At 42.8% G+C, this 16,792-nt stretch overlaps 1 protein-coding gene across 1 annotated transcript in view; it reads left to right on the forward strand.

Annotated features, from left to right (window-relative positions):
- The window catches only part of LOC108089089 (homeotic protein antennapedia), a 111,649-nt gene that overhangs the window by 88,102 nt on the left and 6,755 nt on the right, over positions 1-16,792 (forward strand). The window contains 6 exon segments of the mRNA XM_017187200.2: positions 8,793-9,039; positions 9,217-9,582; positions 9,585-9,874; positions 10,178-10,333; positions 10,803-10,841; positions 10,961-11,174. Of these exon segments, the coding sequence (XP_017042689.2) occupies positions 9,408-9,582; positions 9,585-9,874; positions 10,178-10,333; positions 10,803-10,841; positions 10,961-11,174 (874 nt within the window). The 5' untranslated portion in view covers positions 8,793-9,039; positions 9,217-9,407.

The following is a 16,792-nucleotide window of genomic DNA, read 5'->3' on the forward strand; positions in this document are numbered from 1 at the left end:
TCAAGGCAGGCAGAAGCTATGCGGCAGAAGGTGGCGGCTACTGGGGCGGTCGCGTTTTCCATTTCGTTGAAGTGGAAAATATTTTGTAAATATTTTTGTGTATTCCTCGTTCTCGTTTTGCTGCGTTGTTTTTCGTTTTCCCGCTGCCTTTGATTTCGTTTTGTCTGTTGTGGGTCTGCCTCCGCAGTTGTTATTTTTGTAAAGCTGTGAGTTTATTTTTTGTGCCGCCCCCTCAACAGCGACTTCCCCTTGTTCTGTATTTTTGTATTTTTACAAATATTTTGTGTAATCTTTAAAGCAGACAATGATGACAGCCAGCGACGATGGCGGCATTTTGTGTCACATCCTGAAGACTTCTTTGGGGAAGAGGGGTGGGGAAGGGGGGAGTGACAGTGGGCGGTGGGCGGTTTGTAATGCCAAAGTATTTAAGCACGTGCATGCACAGTGGAGCGAAAGGCGGTATCAGGATAAAGACGGGGATTACGGGAGAGACCCTGGGGCAACAACATCATTGTCACCAAGGAAAAAAGTTAACACCACATAAAAGTTCATAAAGTTTGTTATTGGTTGTGAGGTTTTTAAAAAAGAAAACTAAAACAAATAAGTTTTTTAATACTAGATGTATGAATTAAATGGGGCTACCAATAAAACCCTATCTAGTATCACATTTAATGGAATTTCTAATCAAAGCATAACCAAATGAAATCCCCTTTTGCGATTGCCCACCGTATCCAATATCCCGTACACTCCAGTGCGGTATCTCTTTTGCTGAAATGGACTCATATTTCGCGACAGGCTGTTAGTCAGCGATTCAGTTGGTTGCCGGGTCCCGAAGTCACTGAGCCTGTCATGACATTCGCCACGAGTTGGGGGGTGATACGTCTTATACATATAGATTTTTTCCAGCCTTTTGTTTTAGCATTTTTGCAATGTTGCCTGCTTCGCCTGCTTTTGCCTGGCTGTCGGGGGTTTTCTCGTCGCCGGCTTCTGTTGCGGAAAATAGAACAAAAGTTTTTGTCGCTGTCACAAAAGTGTCAGGCGGCAAAGTTGAATGCTGTCCCAAGGAGAAGGGGGTGGCGGAGGGACGGAGGGGATTGGGTCAGAGGGGGTGGAAGGGACAGGGGAGAGCCTCAACGATTTGAATAAGTAAATAAAGTATGAAACGGGAGCACATGGCAGCAGATGAAGATGACACTGCTAATGCGACGGCAGATAATCGAAAGGAGGTTAAGACCACAGCGGAAAGATATCAGAAACTTTATATTTCGATGCGGAAAAATATTGAAAATAGTAATAGTGCTATAGATAGCAAAGATATATTTTTTTAATTTAAAACATTATTAAAACAAAAAAAATGTAAGGCTTAAAGAAATCTACACTGCCTGATAGTTTTTTAATTCCTATAGCTAGTTCATAACAAAATCTGTGTATTTCTAATAAAAATAGTAAATGGAAAAGTTTGTGAATCGGCCACGTGTGCCCAAGCCATTTAAACTTTATGTTCTTAGATTACTTGATAATTGATTAATTAATGCCTTTTGGCCTCAATTAGGGCTTGGCAAATACGTGTTGACTTTGTGACACTCTCGCGCAATCGATCGAAGGGAAGTCCCACAATACGTCGCTCTTATTTTTATCGGAAAACCGAGTCCAGATAATCTCAGACACTAACGGGCAATTAAGCAAATTACAGCGTTCCCTGCTATTTAGCCTGGTCTGAGACCCGAGCACGTAGGCCAGGTTAATTGCTCTATTTTCCTTGTTTTGCTCAAGGCAGGGAGTTTGGAAATTCTGTGAGTCCACGGCGATTACCTGACCAAATCATTTGTTGCTGTGTTGCATCATCTGCGCAGATCCTTATGCAATGAGTGCAACTTTCACCTTTGACACCCGCTGACTATCGTGAACTCAACGCCAGCGGGGTTTCTAAGGACAGGTTCTTGCTGAAGGTTTTCCCTGAAAATATTCGAAAAGAAATCTAAGAGAGAAATCGGCATTTTGCGCCTTGCTAACTGCCAATTTTGGTAACCTTTTCAACCCTTTCCCCTTGGCCGAAGTCCAACTAATTTCACTTTCCGCACTAAAACATTATTTATTTTCGTGGCGCAACCAATTTCCCTTGTTTTTTGTTCGGTCAGTGGTCATAAAATGAAATTTAATTACCTTCCACTTAAATGTTTCTACGCGTGGTTGATTGCGATACCGCAGTAACATAAAAAACCTTTGCAAATTGTTGACAACATTGCTGTGCTGGTTTTCTGTGTTTTTCCTTCCACACAATTTTTTTTGCCGGGGTCAGCAGCTCTGGCTCTCTGGAGCTGAAACTGGTCAGGAAATTATAATTTTCACACGCAACCCGCTCCGAAGGCCAAGCACTTAACAATTCAATTGTGGCACAATATATTTCAAAGCCAACAGCACTTAACGAGGGGATTCGCGGTGACAAACGGAGATAGTGGATTCTGCAGACGGGATCCTTTGGTTCGCGTGTTTCGGGATCTGCGTGCGAAGTCTGCAAGCTGAGCATCCGAACATTGGAGCATCTGAACATTGGAGCATCTGAACATTGAAGCATCCGAACATCGGAGCATCTAAACATCCCAGCTTCATTGGGAAGTAAGCAATGCGCATGCGTGGCCTGCGTTTTACGCATTCGCGTTGTAATGAAGGCATTTTTGCCATCGCAAACATGAGCCCAATGTGTTGGCCATGTTTCATTTTGCCAATCAATTTCCAGCGGCTTTTTGCTCCGCCGTTTGGCTGCCAATCAACGGCAACAGATGAAGTCCAACATGGATGGATGTCAGAGGCTGCAGCTCGGATCTCCGAGAGCCTCGTCTGATTCGACTGATTCGAGTGAGTCGAGTGTGGACAGCAGCAGACAGCGGCGGTTGAGGTCCTGCGGCGTTATCGCGGCAGGAACGGTCCATCGATTGATCGATGATTCGATATGATCGCAGCAATTTATGTATTTCGTGTGTGCGTGTAGATTGTCAAGTTGTTCCAGCATTTTCCTGCGAAAGAGAGAGCTGCCACGATCATTAGCAATGCAGTTGCTGTTTTAATTGCATCTCGGATCTGGGATCCAGATCCTCGGCCGATCTCTCGACGGAATTGCGGACGGGGAGTCAACCATTGCAAATGTGTCAATTAGATTTATTATCAGCTCTTGTCATTGTCCATTTCTGTGTGTGTTCACTGTCTGCCCCCGTCCTTTGCACCCCACCTGCCCTCCCCTCCGGCTGCTTATTCCCCCGGGAGTCGCTGACTTGGGGCAGGTGCCTTCACACTGTGCCGCATGTCCATTAGTAAATGCTAAGTATGCGCCAATTAAATATCCAGGAAAATGCCTTATTCTGCCACTTGGCCATGATCATGGCCAAAATTTAAATGCAGCAAAAGGGAAAAACATGGGATGTCAGGAAAAGATGTTGCCACGACACTGAAACAAATAACTCTATTCTAAGTTTTAGTTTAAAACTGATTTTTTAAATTTTATTATAATTGTTGATATTATATTGGGTTCTTTTTGATAGAGCACCAAATCAGCGATAAGTTTTTAAATAGAGACAAACTTTACTTAACGGCTTAAAAGATTTATGGTTAAATTAGTTAACAAGTTAAACCCAATATAGTTTTGTAAGTAGCGAATTTAAGTACTTTTGTTTCGAGTGCATCACTTTATTTATGAACCGACGGCAAAGACGAGCAGAATCGTCAAAGCCTGACATTTTTATTATTATCTCAGGGAACCAGGAACCCAAAAAGCCGGCCAGCTGTCCCTGCAGCTCGTACCCCTCTCTCACTCGCATACCCCCTCCCCCTTTTCCAGGCCCCTGCTCCACCCCTGGTTTCGATGGCTAGCCAAGCGTTGCCCGCTGCCGCGTTGACAAGCTCAATTTCCAATCGCAATAAAACGCAGCACTCGCAGTAAGATAAATGTGAGAAAAATGCAGGCCTCCCTACCCCCGCAACCCCCTCATCGATTGCCAGAGTTCTACTTGTCCCCGATCCCCTTTTTCCCCCTTTTTGCGTATCGCCGGTTTCCTTTCCTTCCTCAACTTCTTGGTCTTGGCGTCTCTGTCTGGCCGACGTCGCCAAATCGCGTGGGTTTATCCTCCTGCAGGCTGAGCCAGAACCTGACCATGGCCTGCAGGTCAAAGGCGTCGGTTAGAGGGGTTTTAAAGAATTAACAAAGACTTGTTTCAGAATCATTTTCAGAATATAGTCTTTGAAACTATTGAAAATATTGATGAACATTTATACTTCACTCAAAAATGTTCTTTACCCCTTTTTAAAATGTTCTTCTTACGCTTCTGAAAAATTTCGTAGTTTTTTCAGGCTTCACTTCTGTTGTTGCTTTGCGTTCGCCTCTGTTTTTGGTGAGCCGCTTCAAGTGCCTGAAATTTATAGTGGTAATAAAATTTTATTTGCTCTTTTAGTTGATGGCACAATAAACTCTTTTGGCATTTTTAGGCCTCCCTTAAATAGCACGTGCTTTAGGGTCTTCTTCTTTTTCAGGTGATTATATTGAAATTTATTCTGGGGGAGAGACGAATTGAGAATGCTTGATTTTAGGGCCATTTGTAAAATCAGATTTTTACTTGAGTGAAAAGAATGTATATATAAAAACACTAAATAGATGTATGGTAGCATTACAGTCACAAATATGTAAAACGGATTTTTCTTTATATGCATCTCTCATTAAAAAAAAAATTACAATCATGATCAAGTTGTCTAGGGTTTTCATAACATCTTAGGTTGTTTGCTACCTTTTTTAAGATGGTCTCTAATTAAATTTCCTCATTCTTCGTAGTTTCTTGTGTGATTCCCCTAATTGGAGCGAATATTCTCGCACTTCTTTTTAGCTTCTTAAGGCCAACGATATGCGTTCCACCTTCTCCCAGTCCCACCAACCTTTTCCACCTTTTCCTCGCCCTGCGAAAACTTAGTCAAGCCAATTATTATTTAAATAAAATGCAAAACAGCAATTTAAGCCGCCGGCAGAGGTCGGCCAGCCGAGCAGAACGCTTCCCTCCACTTGCTTTAATTGAGAGACATCCACCCAGGAACTCCCCCTTCCCTCCCACCTCTCCACTCGAAGATGAGACGCACTAACTGGCTATAAGTTTACCGTTGCCGCTTCCTCTTCTTCAAATGATGCCGACAACAATGGCAACCCAGCCAGCGGTGGCAACAAGAACAACCAGAACGAGAACACGAACTGACAGCTGACGGGCGACGCCTTCGTCTAACGGCTGACAATGAGCAAAAAAAATTAAAACACAAATTTAACAGGAAGATGGTAGAGTTGCCATTTACGTTCGCTGTTGATTTGGTTGATTTAAAGGGAATTCTATGAACGCTACTCTGCACAACAAATTAGTTGCTTGAAGTTGTTTAAAACTTAGCTGTGTGTTCAAAAAAGATTTCTGTTGTAATATCAAAATGAAAACAAAACAAAAAAAAATTTGCTATAGTCAGACGAATTTTTGTTTTAATGTTGTGTCTAAAAATGATTGTGTTTTTACAAAAAAAAATTAATGTTATCTTTTTCACATCCAAACTTACAGTATTGTGTTAGTTATCTGTAAGTATTTGAACAATTAAACAGCAAGATTCTTAGTAGTGCATTTTAAAGTAACTATCTTTATTTTCAATACTGATTTATACTTTCTCAATGTTTGCCTAATTTAAATGGTTACTATTTACTTAGTACCAATATTTTCAGTAACACGACTGGAAAATTAATTTCATATATGTATGGTTTTTTGGATTTCCGGAAATCTGTAGTTTTCATCCCCGACGGCTGAGCAGTCGCAGTTACGCTGCCAGTCGTAAATCAAAATGGCTGAACCTGACGTTGATGGCCGAAGAAAGAAGTCATTCATTTCATTTCATTTTAGTTCGCTTTGGTTCCTGACACGTTGGTTAGAAAGGGATGGCGCATGCGTGGGAGTGGACGAGCGGGATGGGAATGGGAACGTGTTGATGTGCTCATTAACCGAATTGTGGCTAAAATCTCCGCAGTGGATGGATAACCCCATCCGATGGCCCTCCGCTCCGTTTCTCCATCGGATTCACATCTACTTTTGGCCCGATTTCGGTTGAGCAATCAGCTGTCGTGGTGTGTGGCTTAAAACTGGTAACGGGACTGCCCATATGGCATGCGCACTTTCTGAATGTGTGTGTGTGTTTGCGAGTGGGTCGAGTGCGATGGTGTGCGTGGCTTAGTGGGCTGGGCTTAAAACTATGGTTTCTGTCTCCGCTGAACCTGAATGCACATCCAATGCCATTGCACAGTGGGGCGAGGATCTTGAAGAATCTCTTTTATTTTTAAAATTTAAAAGTATTGATTTAACGTTGCAAACCTTTTAAGAAATTAACCGAAGTGTAAGGCTCGTAATAAAGTGAATCGAATTCGCACTCCTTTCTGAGTTTCCATTTGAAATATGTACTTTTACTTTTATAATTCCTTTGGAATATATGTCGTATGATAAAAAAACTAAAGCAAATAATAGCCAAAGGCCAATTGTTTATAAAAAGAGATACTCTGATAACCATAATAAAATTATGAATACAATACAATTTAATTACCATATTCTTGCATATGATATTGTTTTGTAAATGTGTTTTTTGTTAATACAAAAACGTTTATTAAAATCTTTATTTTATTATAATTCATAAAAGTTAATTTAACAATACAGTAGAATCCTGTTATAACGACTCCGCTTATAGTGTCCGTCCGGGTATTGCGACGAAAACTCGATGGCTTGATTGGTCCCCAGACAGACTTATACACGTAAATCCTTCTGCTTAGAGCGTCTTCCGGGTATAACGACGAAAAATCGTCGGTCCCTTGAAAGTCGCTATAAGCGGATTCTACTGTATTTTACTATTTATACTTAATATTTTATCAACCCAGGTCTACTATTAACCCCATAGTGGACTGGTTAAGCCTGTAACTTGAATTGGCTGACAGTTCATTATTATTCTGCTAGATGGCGCCCGTCCTTTTGTTTTCGTTGCATACCTTAGGGGGCTGCCAAATTTGACGAAAGTTTGACATTTGACATGTTATACTGTTAGTTTCTGAAATTAGCGTCAGATGGCGTTAGTCTTGATTTTATATTATTTCTTTATTAAAAAGACTTCTCATCGAATTGATAGTAAAATTATTTTCAAGCACTCGTTTATGTATTGAAATACATATGTTACTTCTCTAACTAAAAACAATTTTAGTAAATATCAATCAGCTCCATAATTTCCTAAGACATTTGCAATTAAAGTGTGGCAAAATCGGTTATGGCAAATCAAATTTGAGCAAAATTCTTCGCTTGAATAAATCACATCAGACTAGCATAAATCATATTCCCACCCCCTCCTTGCCCCTTTCCTCTTTCCCCGGCAACCGCAGCAGCGGCAAAAACAGGAAGAACAGACAAAACACACATCAGACATTATTATCATCTCGCTTGTGCTTGAGTGGGTTTCTTTGCCTACCCCAAGGCTCCCTCCCCCCGCTTTCCACCCACCCACTCCCCCCACTTCACCCAACTTCACCCACATGTCTGATATAGGCAGAGATCGGGGCACAGTCCAGCGATTTGCCAGCATCCGCTTGGCCCTCCAAACACACACACACACAGAAACAAACAAACACAAACGGAGCACTCAGCACACAAACACGAACGCACGCATCCTTCCGCCGCCGCCATTGTCCTTTCGCGCCATTTCGCCCATCCCGATGCGCCTGGCTCTCCCGCTCAATCGCCATCATTGGGAAATGTGTAATTGAAAGGGAAGCTTTTGGCTTTGGCAGCAGCGTTGGAGGCAAGAAAATTATTTCGTTAACAAAAGGGAAATGCCAGGACGGCTGGGAAAGCAGGGAAAGCAGGAAAAGCGGAGAATGCCGGACGAACACAATGCACAAAAAGAGAGCGAGACACAAAACTCAAATATTTTAAAGTTTACCATAGCCTTTATTTTATTTTTGTATGGTGGGGATTCTATGCAAGTCGGGGAAGTTTCATTTCCGACAGCAAGTTACCGTTAGTTAGTTGGGGATTTTCGGCAGGGTTGTCACCACCGCCGCAGAATCGGATAGAGCGGGACAGACGGACATGTGAATATGCATGGCTTGGCAGGCAACGTGTGTCTCCGTCTCCCTCTTTCTGTCTGGATTATCTGGGTGGAGGGGGAATTTGTGATTTATGAGGTCAGAGACTCGTGATAATGAGCCAGGAAATTAAATCACTTTGACCGGAAGGATGTCAGGTCAAAAGGGGATAGCACAATTGATTTCATATTCATAAATTCAATGAATGTTGTCAGCTTGTCAAGCGGCGGGTGGAACAAGGGCAATTGCATGCCAGTCGAAGACCCGAAGTTTGGGGACCACAAAAGTTCTTCGGTAGGCATTGCAGCATGGCATCTTGGCAGGGATCTGTGGAATTTTAGCATTAAAAACGATTGCAGGGTTGTCAGGTGTGGTTTATAAATATTATTTTTAATTGAAGGTCAATGTGCATGAAATAACTAATAACATTTTAAATAGAAACTGAAATAACCGCACCCTATAAACTGTTCTTATACCCAGAAAAAAGATTTCTTTGCACATTTTTAAGAACTTGTCGAACCATGCGATAAGCCATTTGTCAGTGGGCTCCACATGTTGCTCCGAGCTTAGGGAACATGTGAAATCACACAGCCAAAAACCCAGATCGAACTTCACTTTAAACCAAAACTTGGAGGAGTAAACACCAATTAAAATCGTTCTTCCTTACTTACAGAGTTTCAAAATCAAAATTGAGGAATACCAACTAGAGGATAAGGCTACTTAAGGATCAAAGAACACCAAGGAAGGGAGATTTTCTACCAAACCGAGAGAGAGAGAGAAAGAGAGTTATATTTGGCCAAGACAGCAAACAGAGGAACAGCAAAGCGGAAATCATTTTATACCTCACACAACAACTACACACTAGCTAAGATTAGGCTACGCAACTGTACATTGTACTTAAGTGTTCAAAGGTTATTTAGGTGAGTATAATTACTTTAATCAAGAGGAATGTCAATGTCAACTTAATGATCATACCTCTTAATTTGTTGAAAGATTTCCCCAATATATTGTAACTTTAGAAGAGGAAATGCAATCTAGCTGACATTCTAACTCCTCGCATCTTAATTTATACAACTAATCACTTTCTTATCCAACAGTTTACTTTGTATATAAGGAAAGTAGCTAAAAGCACGGAGGCAGGGGAGCAGAAGCAAGACAGGAAGCTGAAGCAGGAGCAGCAGAGGAGCACCACAGTCACTAGCCACTAAGCAGAGTCACAGTCACGATCACGTTCACGCCAGGATCAGGACTCGCGGCGGGATCAGCGGACGCTGAGGAGGCTGCCACGATGACGATGAGTACAAACAACTGCGAGAGCATGACCTCGTACTTCACCAACTCGTACATGGGCTCGGACATGCACCATGGCCACTACCCGGGCAACGGGGTCACCGACCTCGACGCCCAGCAGATGCACCACTACAGCCAGAATGCGAGCCACCAGGGCAACATGCCCTACCCCCGCTTCCCCCCTACGACCGCATGCCCTACTACAACGGCCAGGGGATGGACCAGCAGCAGCAGCAGCAGCAACAGCAGCAGCAACAGCAGCAGCAGCAGCAGCACCAAGTCTACTCCCGCCCGGACAGCCCCTCCAGCCAGGTGGGCGGGGTCATGCCCCAGGCGCAGACCAACGGCCAGGGGGCGCAGCAGGTGGCGCATCCGCAGCAGCAGGTGACGCAGCAAGTGACACATCCGCAGCAGCAACTGCCGCAGGTGACGCAACAGGTGTCCCATCCGCAGCAGCAGCACCAGGTGAGTTCTCCAGGATACTACTAGGTTTGATCTCAGATCGCACATAACAACCCGATTCGTACTTATGATGATGACTCCTCCGGAAGTCTGGATCATCTGGATTAGTCAGCGGAAGCGGATTTCCAGAGGCAAAGGCCAATGGGAAATCGGAATACAATGTGTGCTTAGAGATAAGAAGAGCTGCGTTGCTCAATTAGGTTTATATGTTGATAATCATATGAAGAAGCAACAATGGAAAGAATTCTATTCTATTCTATTTTTTATTAATTATATATTAATTGCTTGTTGGTTACTGTTTTGCAGCCCGTCGTCTACGCCAGTTGCAAGTTGCAGGCGGCCGTGGGCGGACTGGACATGGTCCCCGAGGGCGGATCGCCACCGCTGGTGGATCAGATGTCCGGCCACCACATGAACGCCCAGATGACGCTGCCCCACCACATGGGACATCCGCAAACGCAGGTGAGTCCACCAGTATATTGTAGCTTAACTGGGTTGCTTTAGTAGAAGTTTCTTTTGTCGAAATACCATCACCTAACACATTACAAATATTATCATTAAAATAAATGCAATTGTAGTTAAACTTTATTTAAAATATATTTATATTAGGAATCAAGAATACATGTCAATTCTTTCCATTTAGTAATAAAAACAATTCAACTTGAATGATTCAGTTTGTTTATTCTTATCGTTTTTAATAATAATCAAAATATTATTTTCTAATAATTTGAACATATTTCATTACTTGGTGGAAAATAACAAATAAGTTAAGTTAGTTTTCAGTAATTCTTAGGACACTATAGCCTTTAGTTTGTTTTTTTAAGCTAGTATTAACCGATTGTAGAGCCTCTAATCCCACCTGCCAATCTCGCCCACCACTTAACGCTTTTCCCATCTCTCTCACTTTCGCTTTCGCTGCTCGCACCCACAGTTGGGCTACACGGACGTGGGAGTTCCCGACGTGACAGAGGTAAGATGGAGGCCCGAATCCGCTTCACACATCCACAACCGCTAGAATACAACTCCCCTGGTGGATAGGTCCCAGCCCCACTCTACTGTGTGACTAATCCGAGCCATCCTCCTCCGCAGGTCCACCAGAACCACCACAACATGGGCATGTACCAGCAGCAGACGGGAGTGCCTCCGGTGGGCGCTCCTCCGCAAGGAATGATGCACCAGGGCCAGGGTCCTCCGCAGATGCACCAGGGCCATCCTGGCCAACACACGCCCCCTTCCCAAAACCCGAACTCGCAGTCCTCGGGGATGCCGTCTCCACTGTATCCCTGGATGCGAAGTCAGTTTGGTAAGTGTCAAGGAAAGTGATCGACAATTCCACGAAACGTATTAAGTGGAATTTTTCTTCTTCTTATCGTAGTGGGTTGCTGTAGTTAGTCCCCCGTATCGAGTTGATATCGTAGTTCCCATTAGAAATTGTAATTGTGCATACGACAACGAGAGCGAATTCAGGGTTTTAAATTAAGTCATTCGAACTTTTGCAGCGAACCTCGTAGTTCAAAGCAGTGTAAAGCAGTTCGAGAACTACTGCTTTCCGTAGTGTTTACTGCTTGATTGCCGATCTTTGAACGCCAAGCAGTATATTCTAGCAGAGTTTTCAACACAAGACATTTAAAACTATTCTCACATCCGTCATCTTTACAACGCTAACCCGTAGAGAGAATAAGTTTATTTTGTATTTTTTGTTTGATAAAATTGTTTGAATATTTGTAACTTCGCTATATTTTACTGCATTGAAAGCCACTTTTATTTATTTTAAATTTCCTGTTCAACATTAAAGCAAATAAGTTTTATGAACTCTTTCTGCATACTCTCCCATATGTGTTTGCATTTCACCCACAATACTTCGACGACGACCTTGACACGTCCGGGTGATTTCACTTTATTGCCTTGGCCAATTGCTTGACATTAGCCGTAATCCATCTGCAAAAGGCATCCTGATACCTGACATTCGTCCAAATTTGCGAATTTCCCAAATCCGAAAATCGATGAATGCAGGCAGATGAAAGGCGATGGATGAAAGACGAAAGAGGTGGCGGAAGAGGTGCTCCTCGGGTTCGCTTGTCTAGGAGATCCTAACACAGAAGGCGGTCCTGCCAGTTGATGCAAATCGACAATAGTCCCGAAACCCGCCCGAAAAAGGTTTGCCAAAACCCGAGGCGTAACTAATGAGAACTGGAAAGTAGAGCACACAAGCTGCATGTGGTCCTGTTTTAGGTTTAAAGGATGTTGCGTAAGTGGCGATAGTATTCGCTTGCCTTTCGAGTGAAAGGGCGAGTCCCTTCCAAATATAGAATTCCGTTGGCATTTCACTTTTCCCCGGAGAAAGTGAGAGCTGGCTTTCAAGTGGCTGGTCCTTTTTTCTCCCGGCCAGCTGACCTGCTCCTGGGTCATTACCGAATCCAAGGAGCACTCCCCGTCCGCATCCCCATCCCCATCCCCATCCCCGATTCCATTTCCATCCAGGGATATCGCTGTGGTTTTTTGTTTGTTGCTGGCTGTATTTTTTCGCCAAAGCCAGATTGAGATGTAAAGCAGAATTGATGAGCGCCATTAGTTACACGTTATGTGCAATGGATGCCATCAATTTATTAATCTCCAGAACACGCCGAGGCTCCATTCATAGCACCACTCGGCAGTGGCCACTCCGTCGTCTTAATCCCCTCCCTCTACGCCTCTGCGGCGGTGCAAAAAACACAAAAAAAGTAAGAAGAACGCGCCTTAAAAAATAAGGAGGAGAAGGAAGCACGGTGACATGAAGTTTTCCCCTCTTTTCTCTTATTATATATTTTTTTGCTGCGTTTTTTCCTTCTTTTCTTTATTAAAAATGAAGCGGTCAGAGAAGAGAGGGAGATGGATGGGGGCTGGGGGGAATTAAAGCCGGAGTTGGCCCAAAGCTCGGTCCGCATCTCCCGCGGCGGCAACTGCGGCATTCTCACTGTGCCACAACATGATCCCCGAGCTTAAGTTACGATGATTAAATGCATACGAGTTTATTTCTGCTTAGGTTTTCGCCTCGTCTTTCCTCGTCCGAGTTGCCTGCATTTTGCATAGCCCATAAATAGTAGGAGACAGTGGGACAAATAATCGAAAATTGCTTGAAGGCCCCGGGCAGTTTGGCGAATTGAAAAAGACCTACCTTGAGGGATTGGCAAGATCAGGTTGGGTCCGAAGGTAAAAAGTACTCTTTTGCCTGGGCTTCATTGAAAAAAAATCAATGCGGATGTAAACCAAAGAGGAATCATACTAAAACTTCAAGTAAAAAAGTTAAATTCTTGCACTTAAAGATTCAACTAGTTTGATTTAACTCTTAGTTCTGTTTAAAAGTATACCATTTTCTTATTCAGAATAATTATTCTTCCACTGTAACACGATTGCAACTACTTAACGCCTGGACATTTTTCAAGCGTGCATTAGGCAACAACTAAGGCGAACAAATAAAAAGATAAAGGTGCCACAAAGGTTCCGATCGTGACTGGCCAAGGCGAGAAGAGTCTGTTCGGGGTCTTTTTCGAAATAAAAAAGGAGGAAAAAGCCAAGCTCCGTTTCAATTAAGTTGTTACTCATGGATAGCAGTCAGCACAATGGGACTTGTAGCCCCTTTGGCCCTTCTCTCTCTTCAGCCTTAATGTTGTTTTGATATTTACCAAGTTCAACTCGATTTCCTCCTCTTTTCCCTTTTTATCTCGCTGCCATTTGATAATTTGCTGGTGAGTAGAGAGGCAAACTTGCAGTCCAAGCCAAATCCTTTGGATGCTGCTGGCTCTTTTTGCGGTCCTCGAGTTTTGGGTCATAAATTTAAGCGACAGTCAACAAATTTTTGCAACAAGTGTTTGCCTGGTTGGCCTCCTCTGTATTCATTTACACACAGAGAACAAGTCTCTTATAAAGTTGGTCATTTATACAAACAGTGAAAAAGGCTTTAAACCATCCGTAGATAGATTCGAATTTGAAAGTCATTTGATTGCTAAAAATTAAATAGAGTACATGTTAACTACAAACAACTAAAAAGTGAAGTATTTATTTTTTATACTTACCTTAAGTTGTCCAATTTAATTATTTATATTCTTGATATAAATTATTTCACTTTCCCCATTTACGTGGCTTCTTGGCCCTCGAATAAATGCATCTTTTATTGCCGCTGTCAGAGGCGCTCATTGTGATTCACTCACATTTCCTGGGAAATCTCTCGCTTACACAAAATGGAAATATTTATGCCGGAGGAGCCAAAGCTGAGCACTTTTCAATTCTGGCCACTGCGAGTAGGAAAAGTGCACTTCATTGTGCGCATTATAAGCGACAGTTTCCCCCTTTTCCCCCCTTCGCCCCTTCAGAAGCTGTCAGTGGGGTTCAAGACAATGAAAAGAACTTCTCGCTGGCCAAAAAGTTGCACGTTGTCTGCTGGAAAAACTTTTGCCCTGGCTTTGGTAAAACGTTGATCCCGGCCATCATCCGTTTGGCAGTCGCTGGCGAGTCGAGGAGCAAGGAGAGGGGAGCAGGGAGTTGAGGGGGGAAACTTTGCCATCCCTGGCCTTTGTTGTCTGTTGGCGCTGCACTTAATGTCCTGGAGAGTTTTGCTTAACTTGAGGATTTGCGCGCAAACTACTTTTCGATGGCAGAAGAGCGACAGTGGGCGGTGGGAGGCAAACAACTACTTAGGCAGACGATTGGCCCGGCTTAGATGTGTCCACCCAAAGTGAAATTGTGTTAACGTATTTTCCTCTGCCATTCCTCAGGATTTTATACCCTGTAGGTACTGGTGGAGCTCGGAAGTGCTGAGTATTTTAGCCGGTAGAGATCCTCTAGGGATCCGACCGCAATCTCTTCTTATATCAATGATCTCGTCTCTGAATTTCATAAAATTTATGTGGCTTAAAATAATAATTTGTAAGACTGGCATAGAATTAAAGCTATAAAAACAAATTTAAGTTGTATATGTTTATATTTTCTCAAAGGAATATTTTTAATAGCATTTTTATCTAAAAGTTAGTCCAATATATTTACTTATTTACATCGAACAGCAAGAAAAAGGTATTGAATAGTTCAAATCAGTTTACCACTGCTCTTGCTCACTTTTTTTTTGCCGTTGGCAATTTAAGCGGGCGGATCAAAAGATAATTTGCGAAATGCGTGAAGATTTTTTCTAAATATATACAGACACACACATATATATTATATATATATAGAAACTCACCCCTCTGACAGGGTCTGTCAAAAAATTTGAGCAACGTCAAGCACAAAAAATGACACAGGAACTTTGGGGATTTCCAACCCACAAACACACTCACATTGTGTGGCTGTGGGTGGAAAAGTTTAATAAAGCGCAGCAAATGCGAAGAGGAAATTTCGCTTTTATTTCGGTAGAGCCACCACTCCTCTTCCTCCCCCACGGCCACGCCCCGCCCCCTTTCGCCCCCACTGCCTTTGTGGCCAGCTGAGGAGCGCAGAATAATGGCAACAGCTCGCCAAAGGTCCTTGGGGGCCTCGGCACTCAGAGATGGGTCAGTTTTGGACACGGGAGAGGCGTCCGGGGCCTTGTGGCTCAATCGCAGCTCTGTTTTCGGATTCCATTTTATTCTTCATCTTCCGTTTGGGCCGCTGCTGTTTTTGTATTTTGGGATTTGGCCAACCTTTTGACAAATTACGAATATTATTCATGCAGCAATGAAGTGAGGAAGCTCTCGCCGCCCCCTCCGAACTTTTGTGCCTCCTGCGGTCCGCGTTTCGCCGTTTGGGATTCCTTAAAAAATGTATCTGATGGCAAGATGGGAATGCACAAACATCCGAAACTAGTCAGGAATTATTAATTTGAGGTTATGCAAAGGACTCGAAGACTCGGAAAGGAGAGCAGCTTGCCAAAGTGGAAGGCTTCTGCAATTAAATCAATTAGGGATAATGGTTATTTAAGTGTTTTGCGTTAAGAGAAATCTATTTTAAATTCATGGAATTCAAGCTTCAAATTAAGTAACTTAGCAATTTTTAAGTACAAAAAAGGTTTATTATAAAAAGATATATAATGTTCATTATATAAGCCAACTAGTTTTGCGCAAGAGTATCTAGTACTTAAATATATAAATTATTCATCTTTATAAATGTTGCAATATAGTTCGTTTTGATGCGGTTCATGATTAGCTTTTATTACAGTTGTCATCACCCGTGGCAACAATTATTTTTTCCATCGAACGAGAACTTCCACTTAAGTTTCCCTCGCAGCATCCTTTGCTCTAAATCCTCTCTTCCTCTCCCCCTTCCTTTTCCGCTGTCGCCGTCAACGTCGTCAATGTCAGCCACATGTTTCAATGGCTGCCAGCCAGCGGCCATTGGAGAAAGCGAGAGGGCGAGGGAACGAAAGAGAGAGCGAGAGCGGGGGAGAGGCTTTTTCGGTTGCTCAGGGATACTTGATATGAGCCTGACTGAATGCCTGCTCTCTCTTTCTCTCGCGTCCCTCGCGTAGCGTGTTTTAGTCAGCTGTCAAATATTTTGACATGGGTAGCAATGGCCACAGTGAGCATCCAAAATGGGGAATGGATACACTTAAAAAAAGGTCCCCATTTCTCTAGGAGGGGAAACAGGTTTTCAAAACTTACCCGTAGCACCTGCCCAATGTAGTAACAAGACTTAGTTCGTGTCCTAAATTTACTTAAAACTTTTTTTTTAATTTTAGCATTACAAATTATATTTAATCACAGTTATATTTGGATACTTATCATAATGTTAAAATTTTTTTTTCCACTAACAATGACATTTTCTGACCAGTTTTTTTCAAGTGTATACCTCGAAAACGGTGGTAAGAACGCAAAGAAAAAAGAACCCGCAACAACAATCAGATGGCGCGCATAGTTTTCTTATTTCTCCCTTCGCTCTGCGTTCCGCCTTTGTTTAAGCGATAACTAAATAAAGTTTAAA

This window comes from Drosophila ficusphila, unplaced genomic scaffold, assembly GCF_018152265.1.
Source record: "Drosophila ficusphila isolate 14025-0441.05 unplaced genomic scaffold, ASM1815226v1 contig_791, whole genome shotgun sequence".
NCBI lineage: Eukaryota > Metazoa > Arthropoda > Insecta > Diptera > Drosophilidae > Drosophila > Drosophila ficusphila.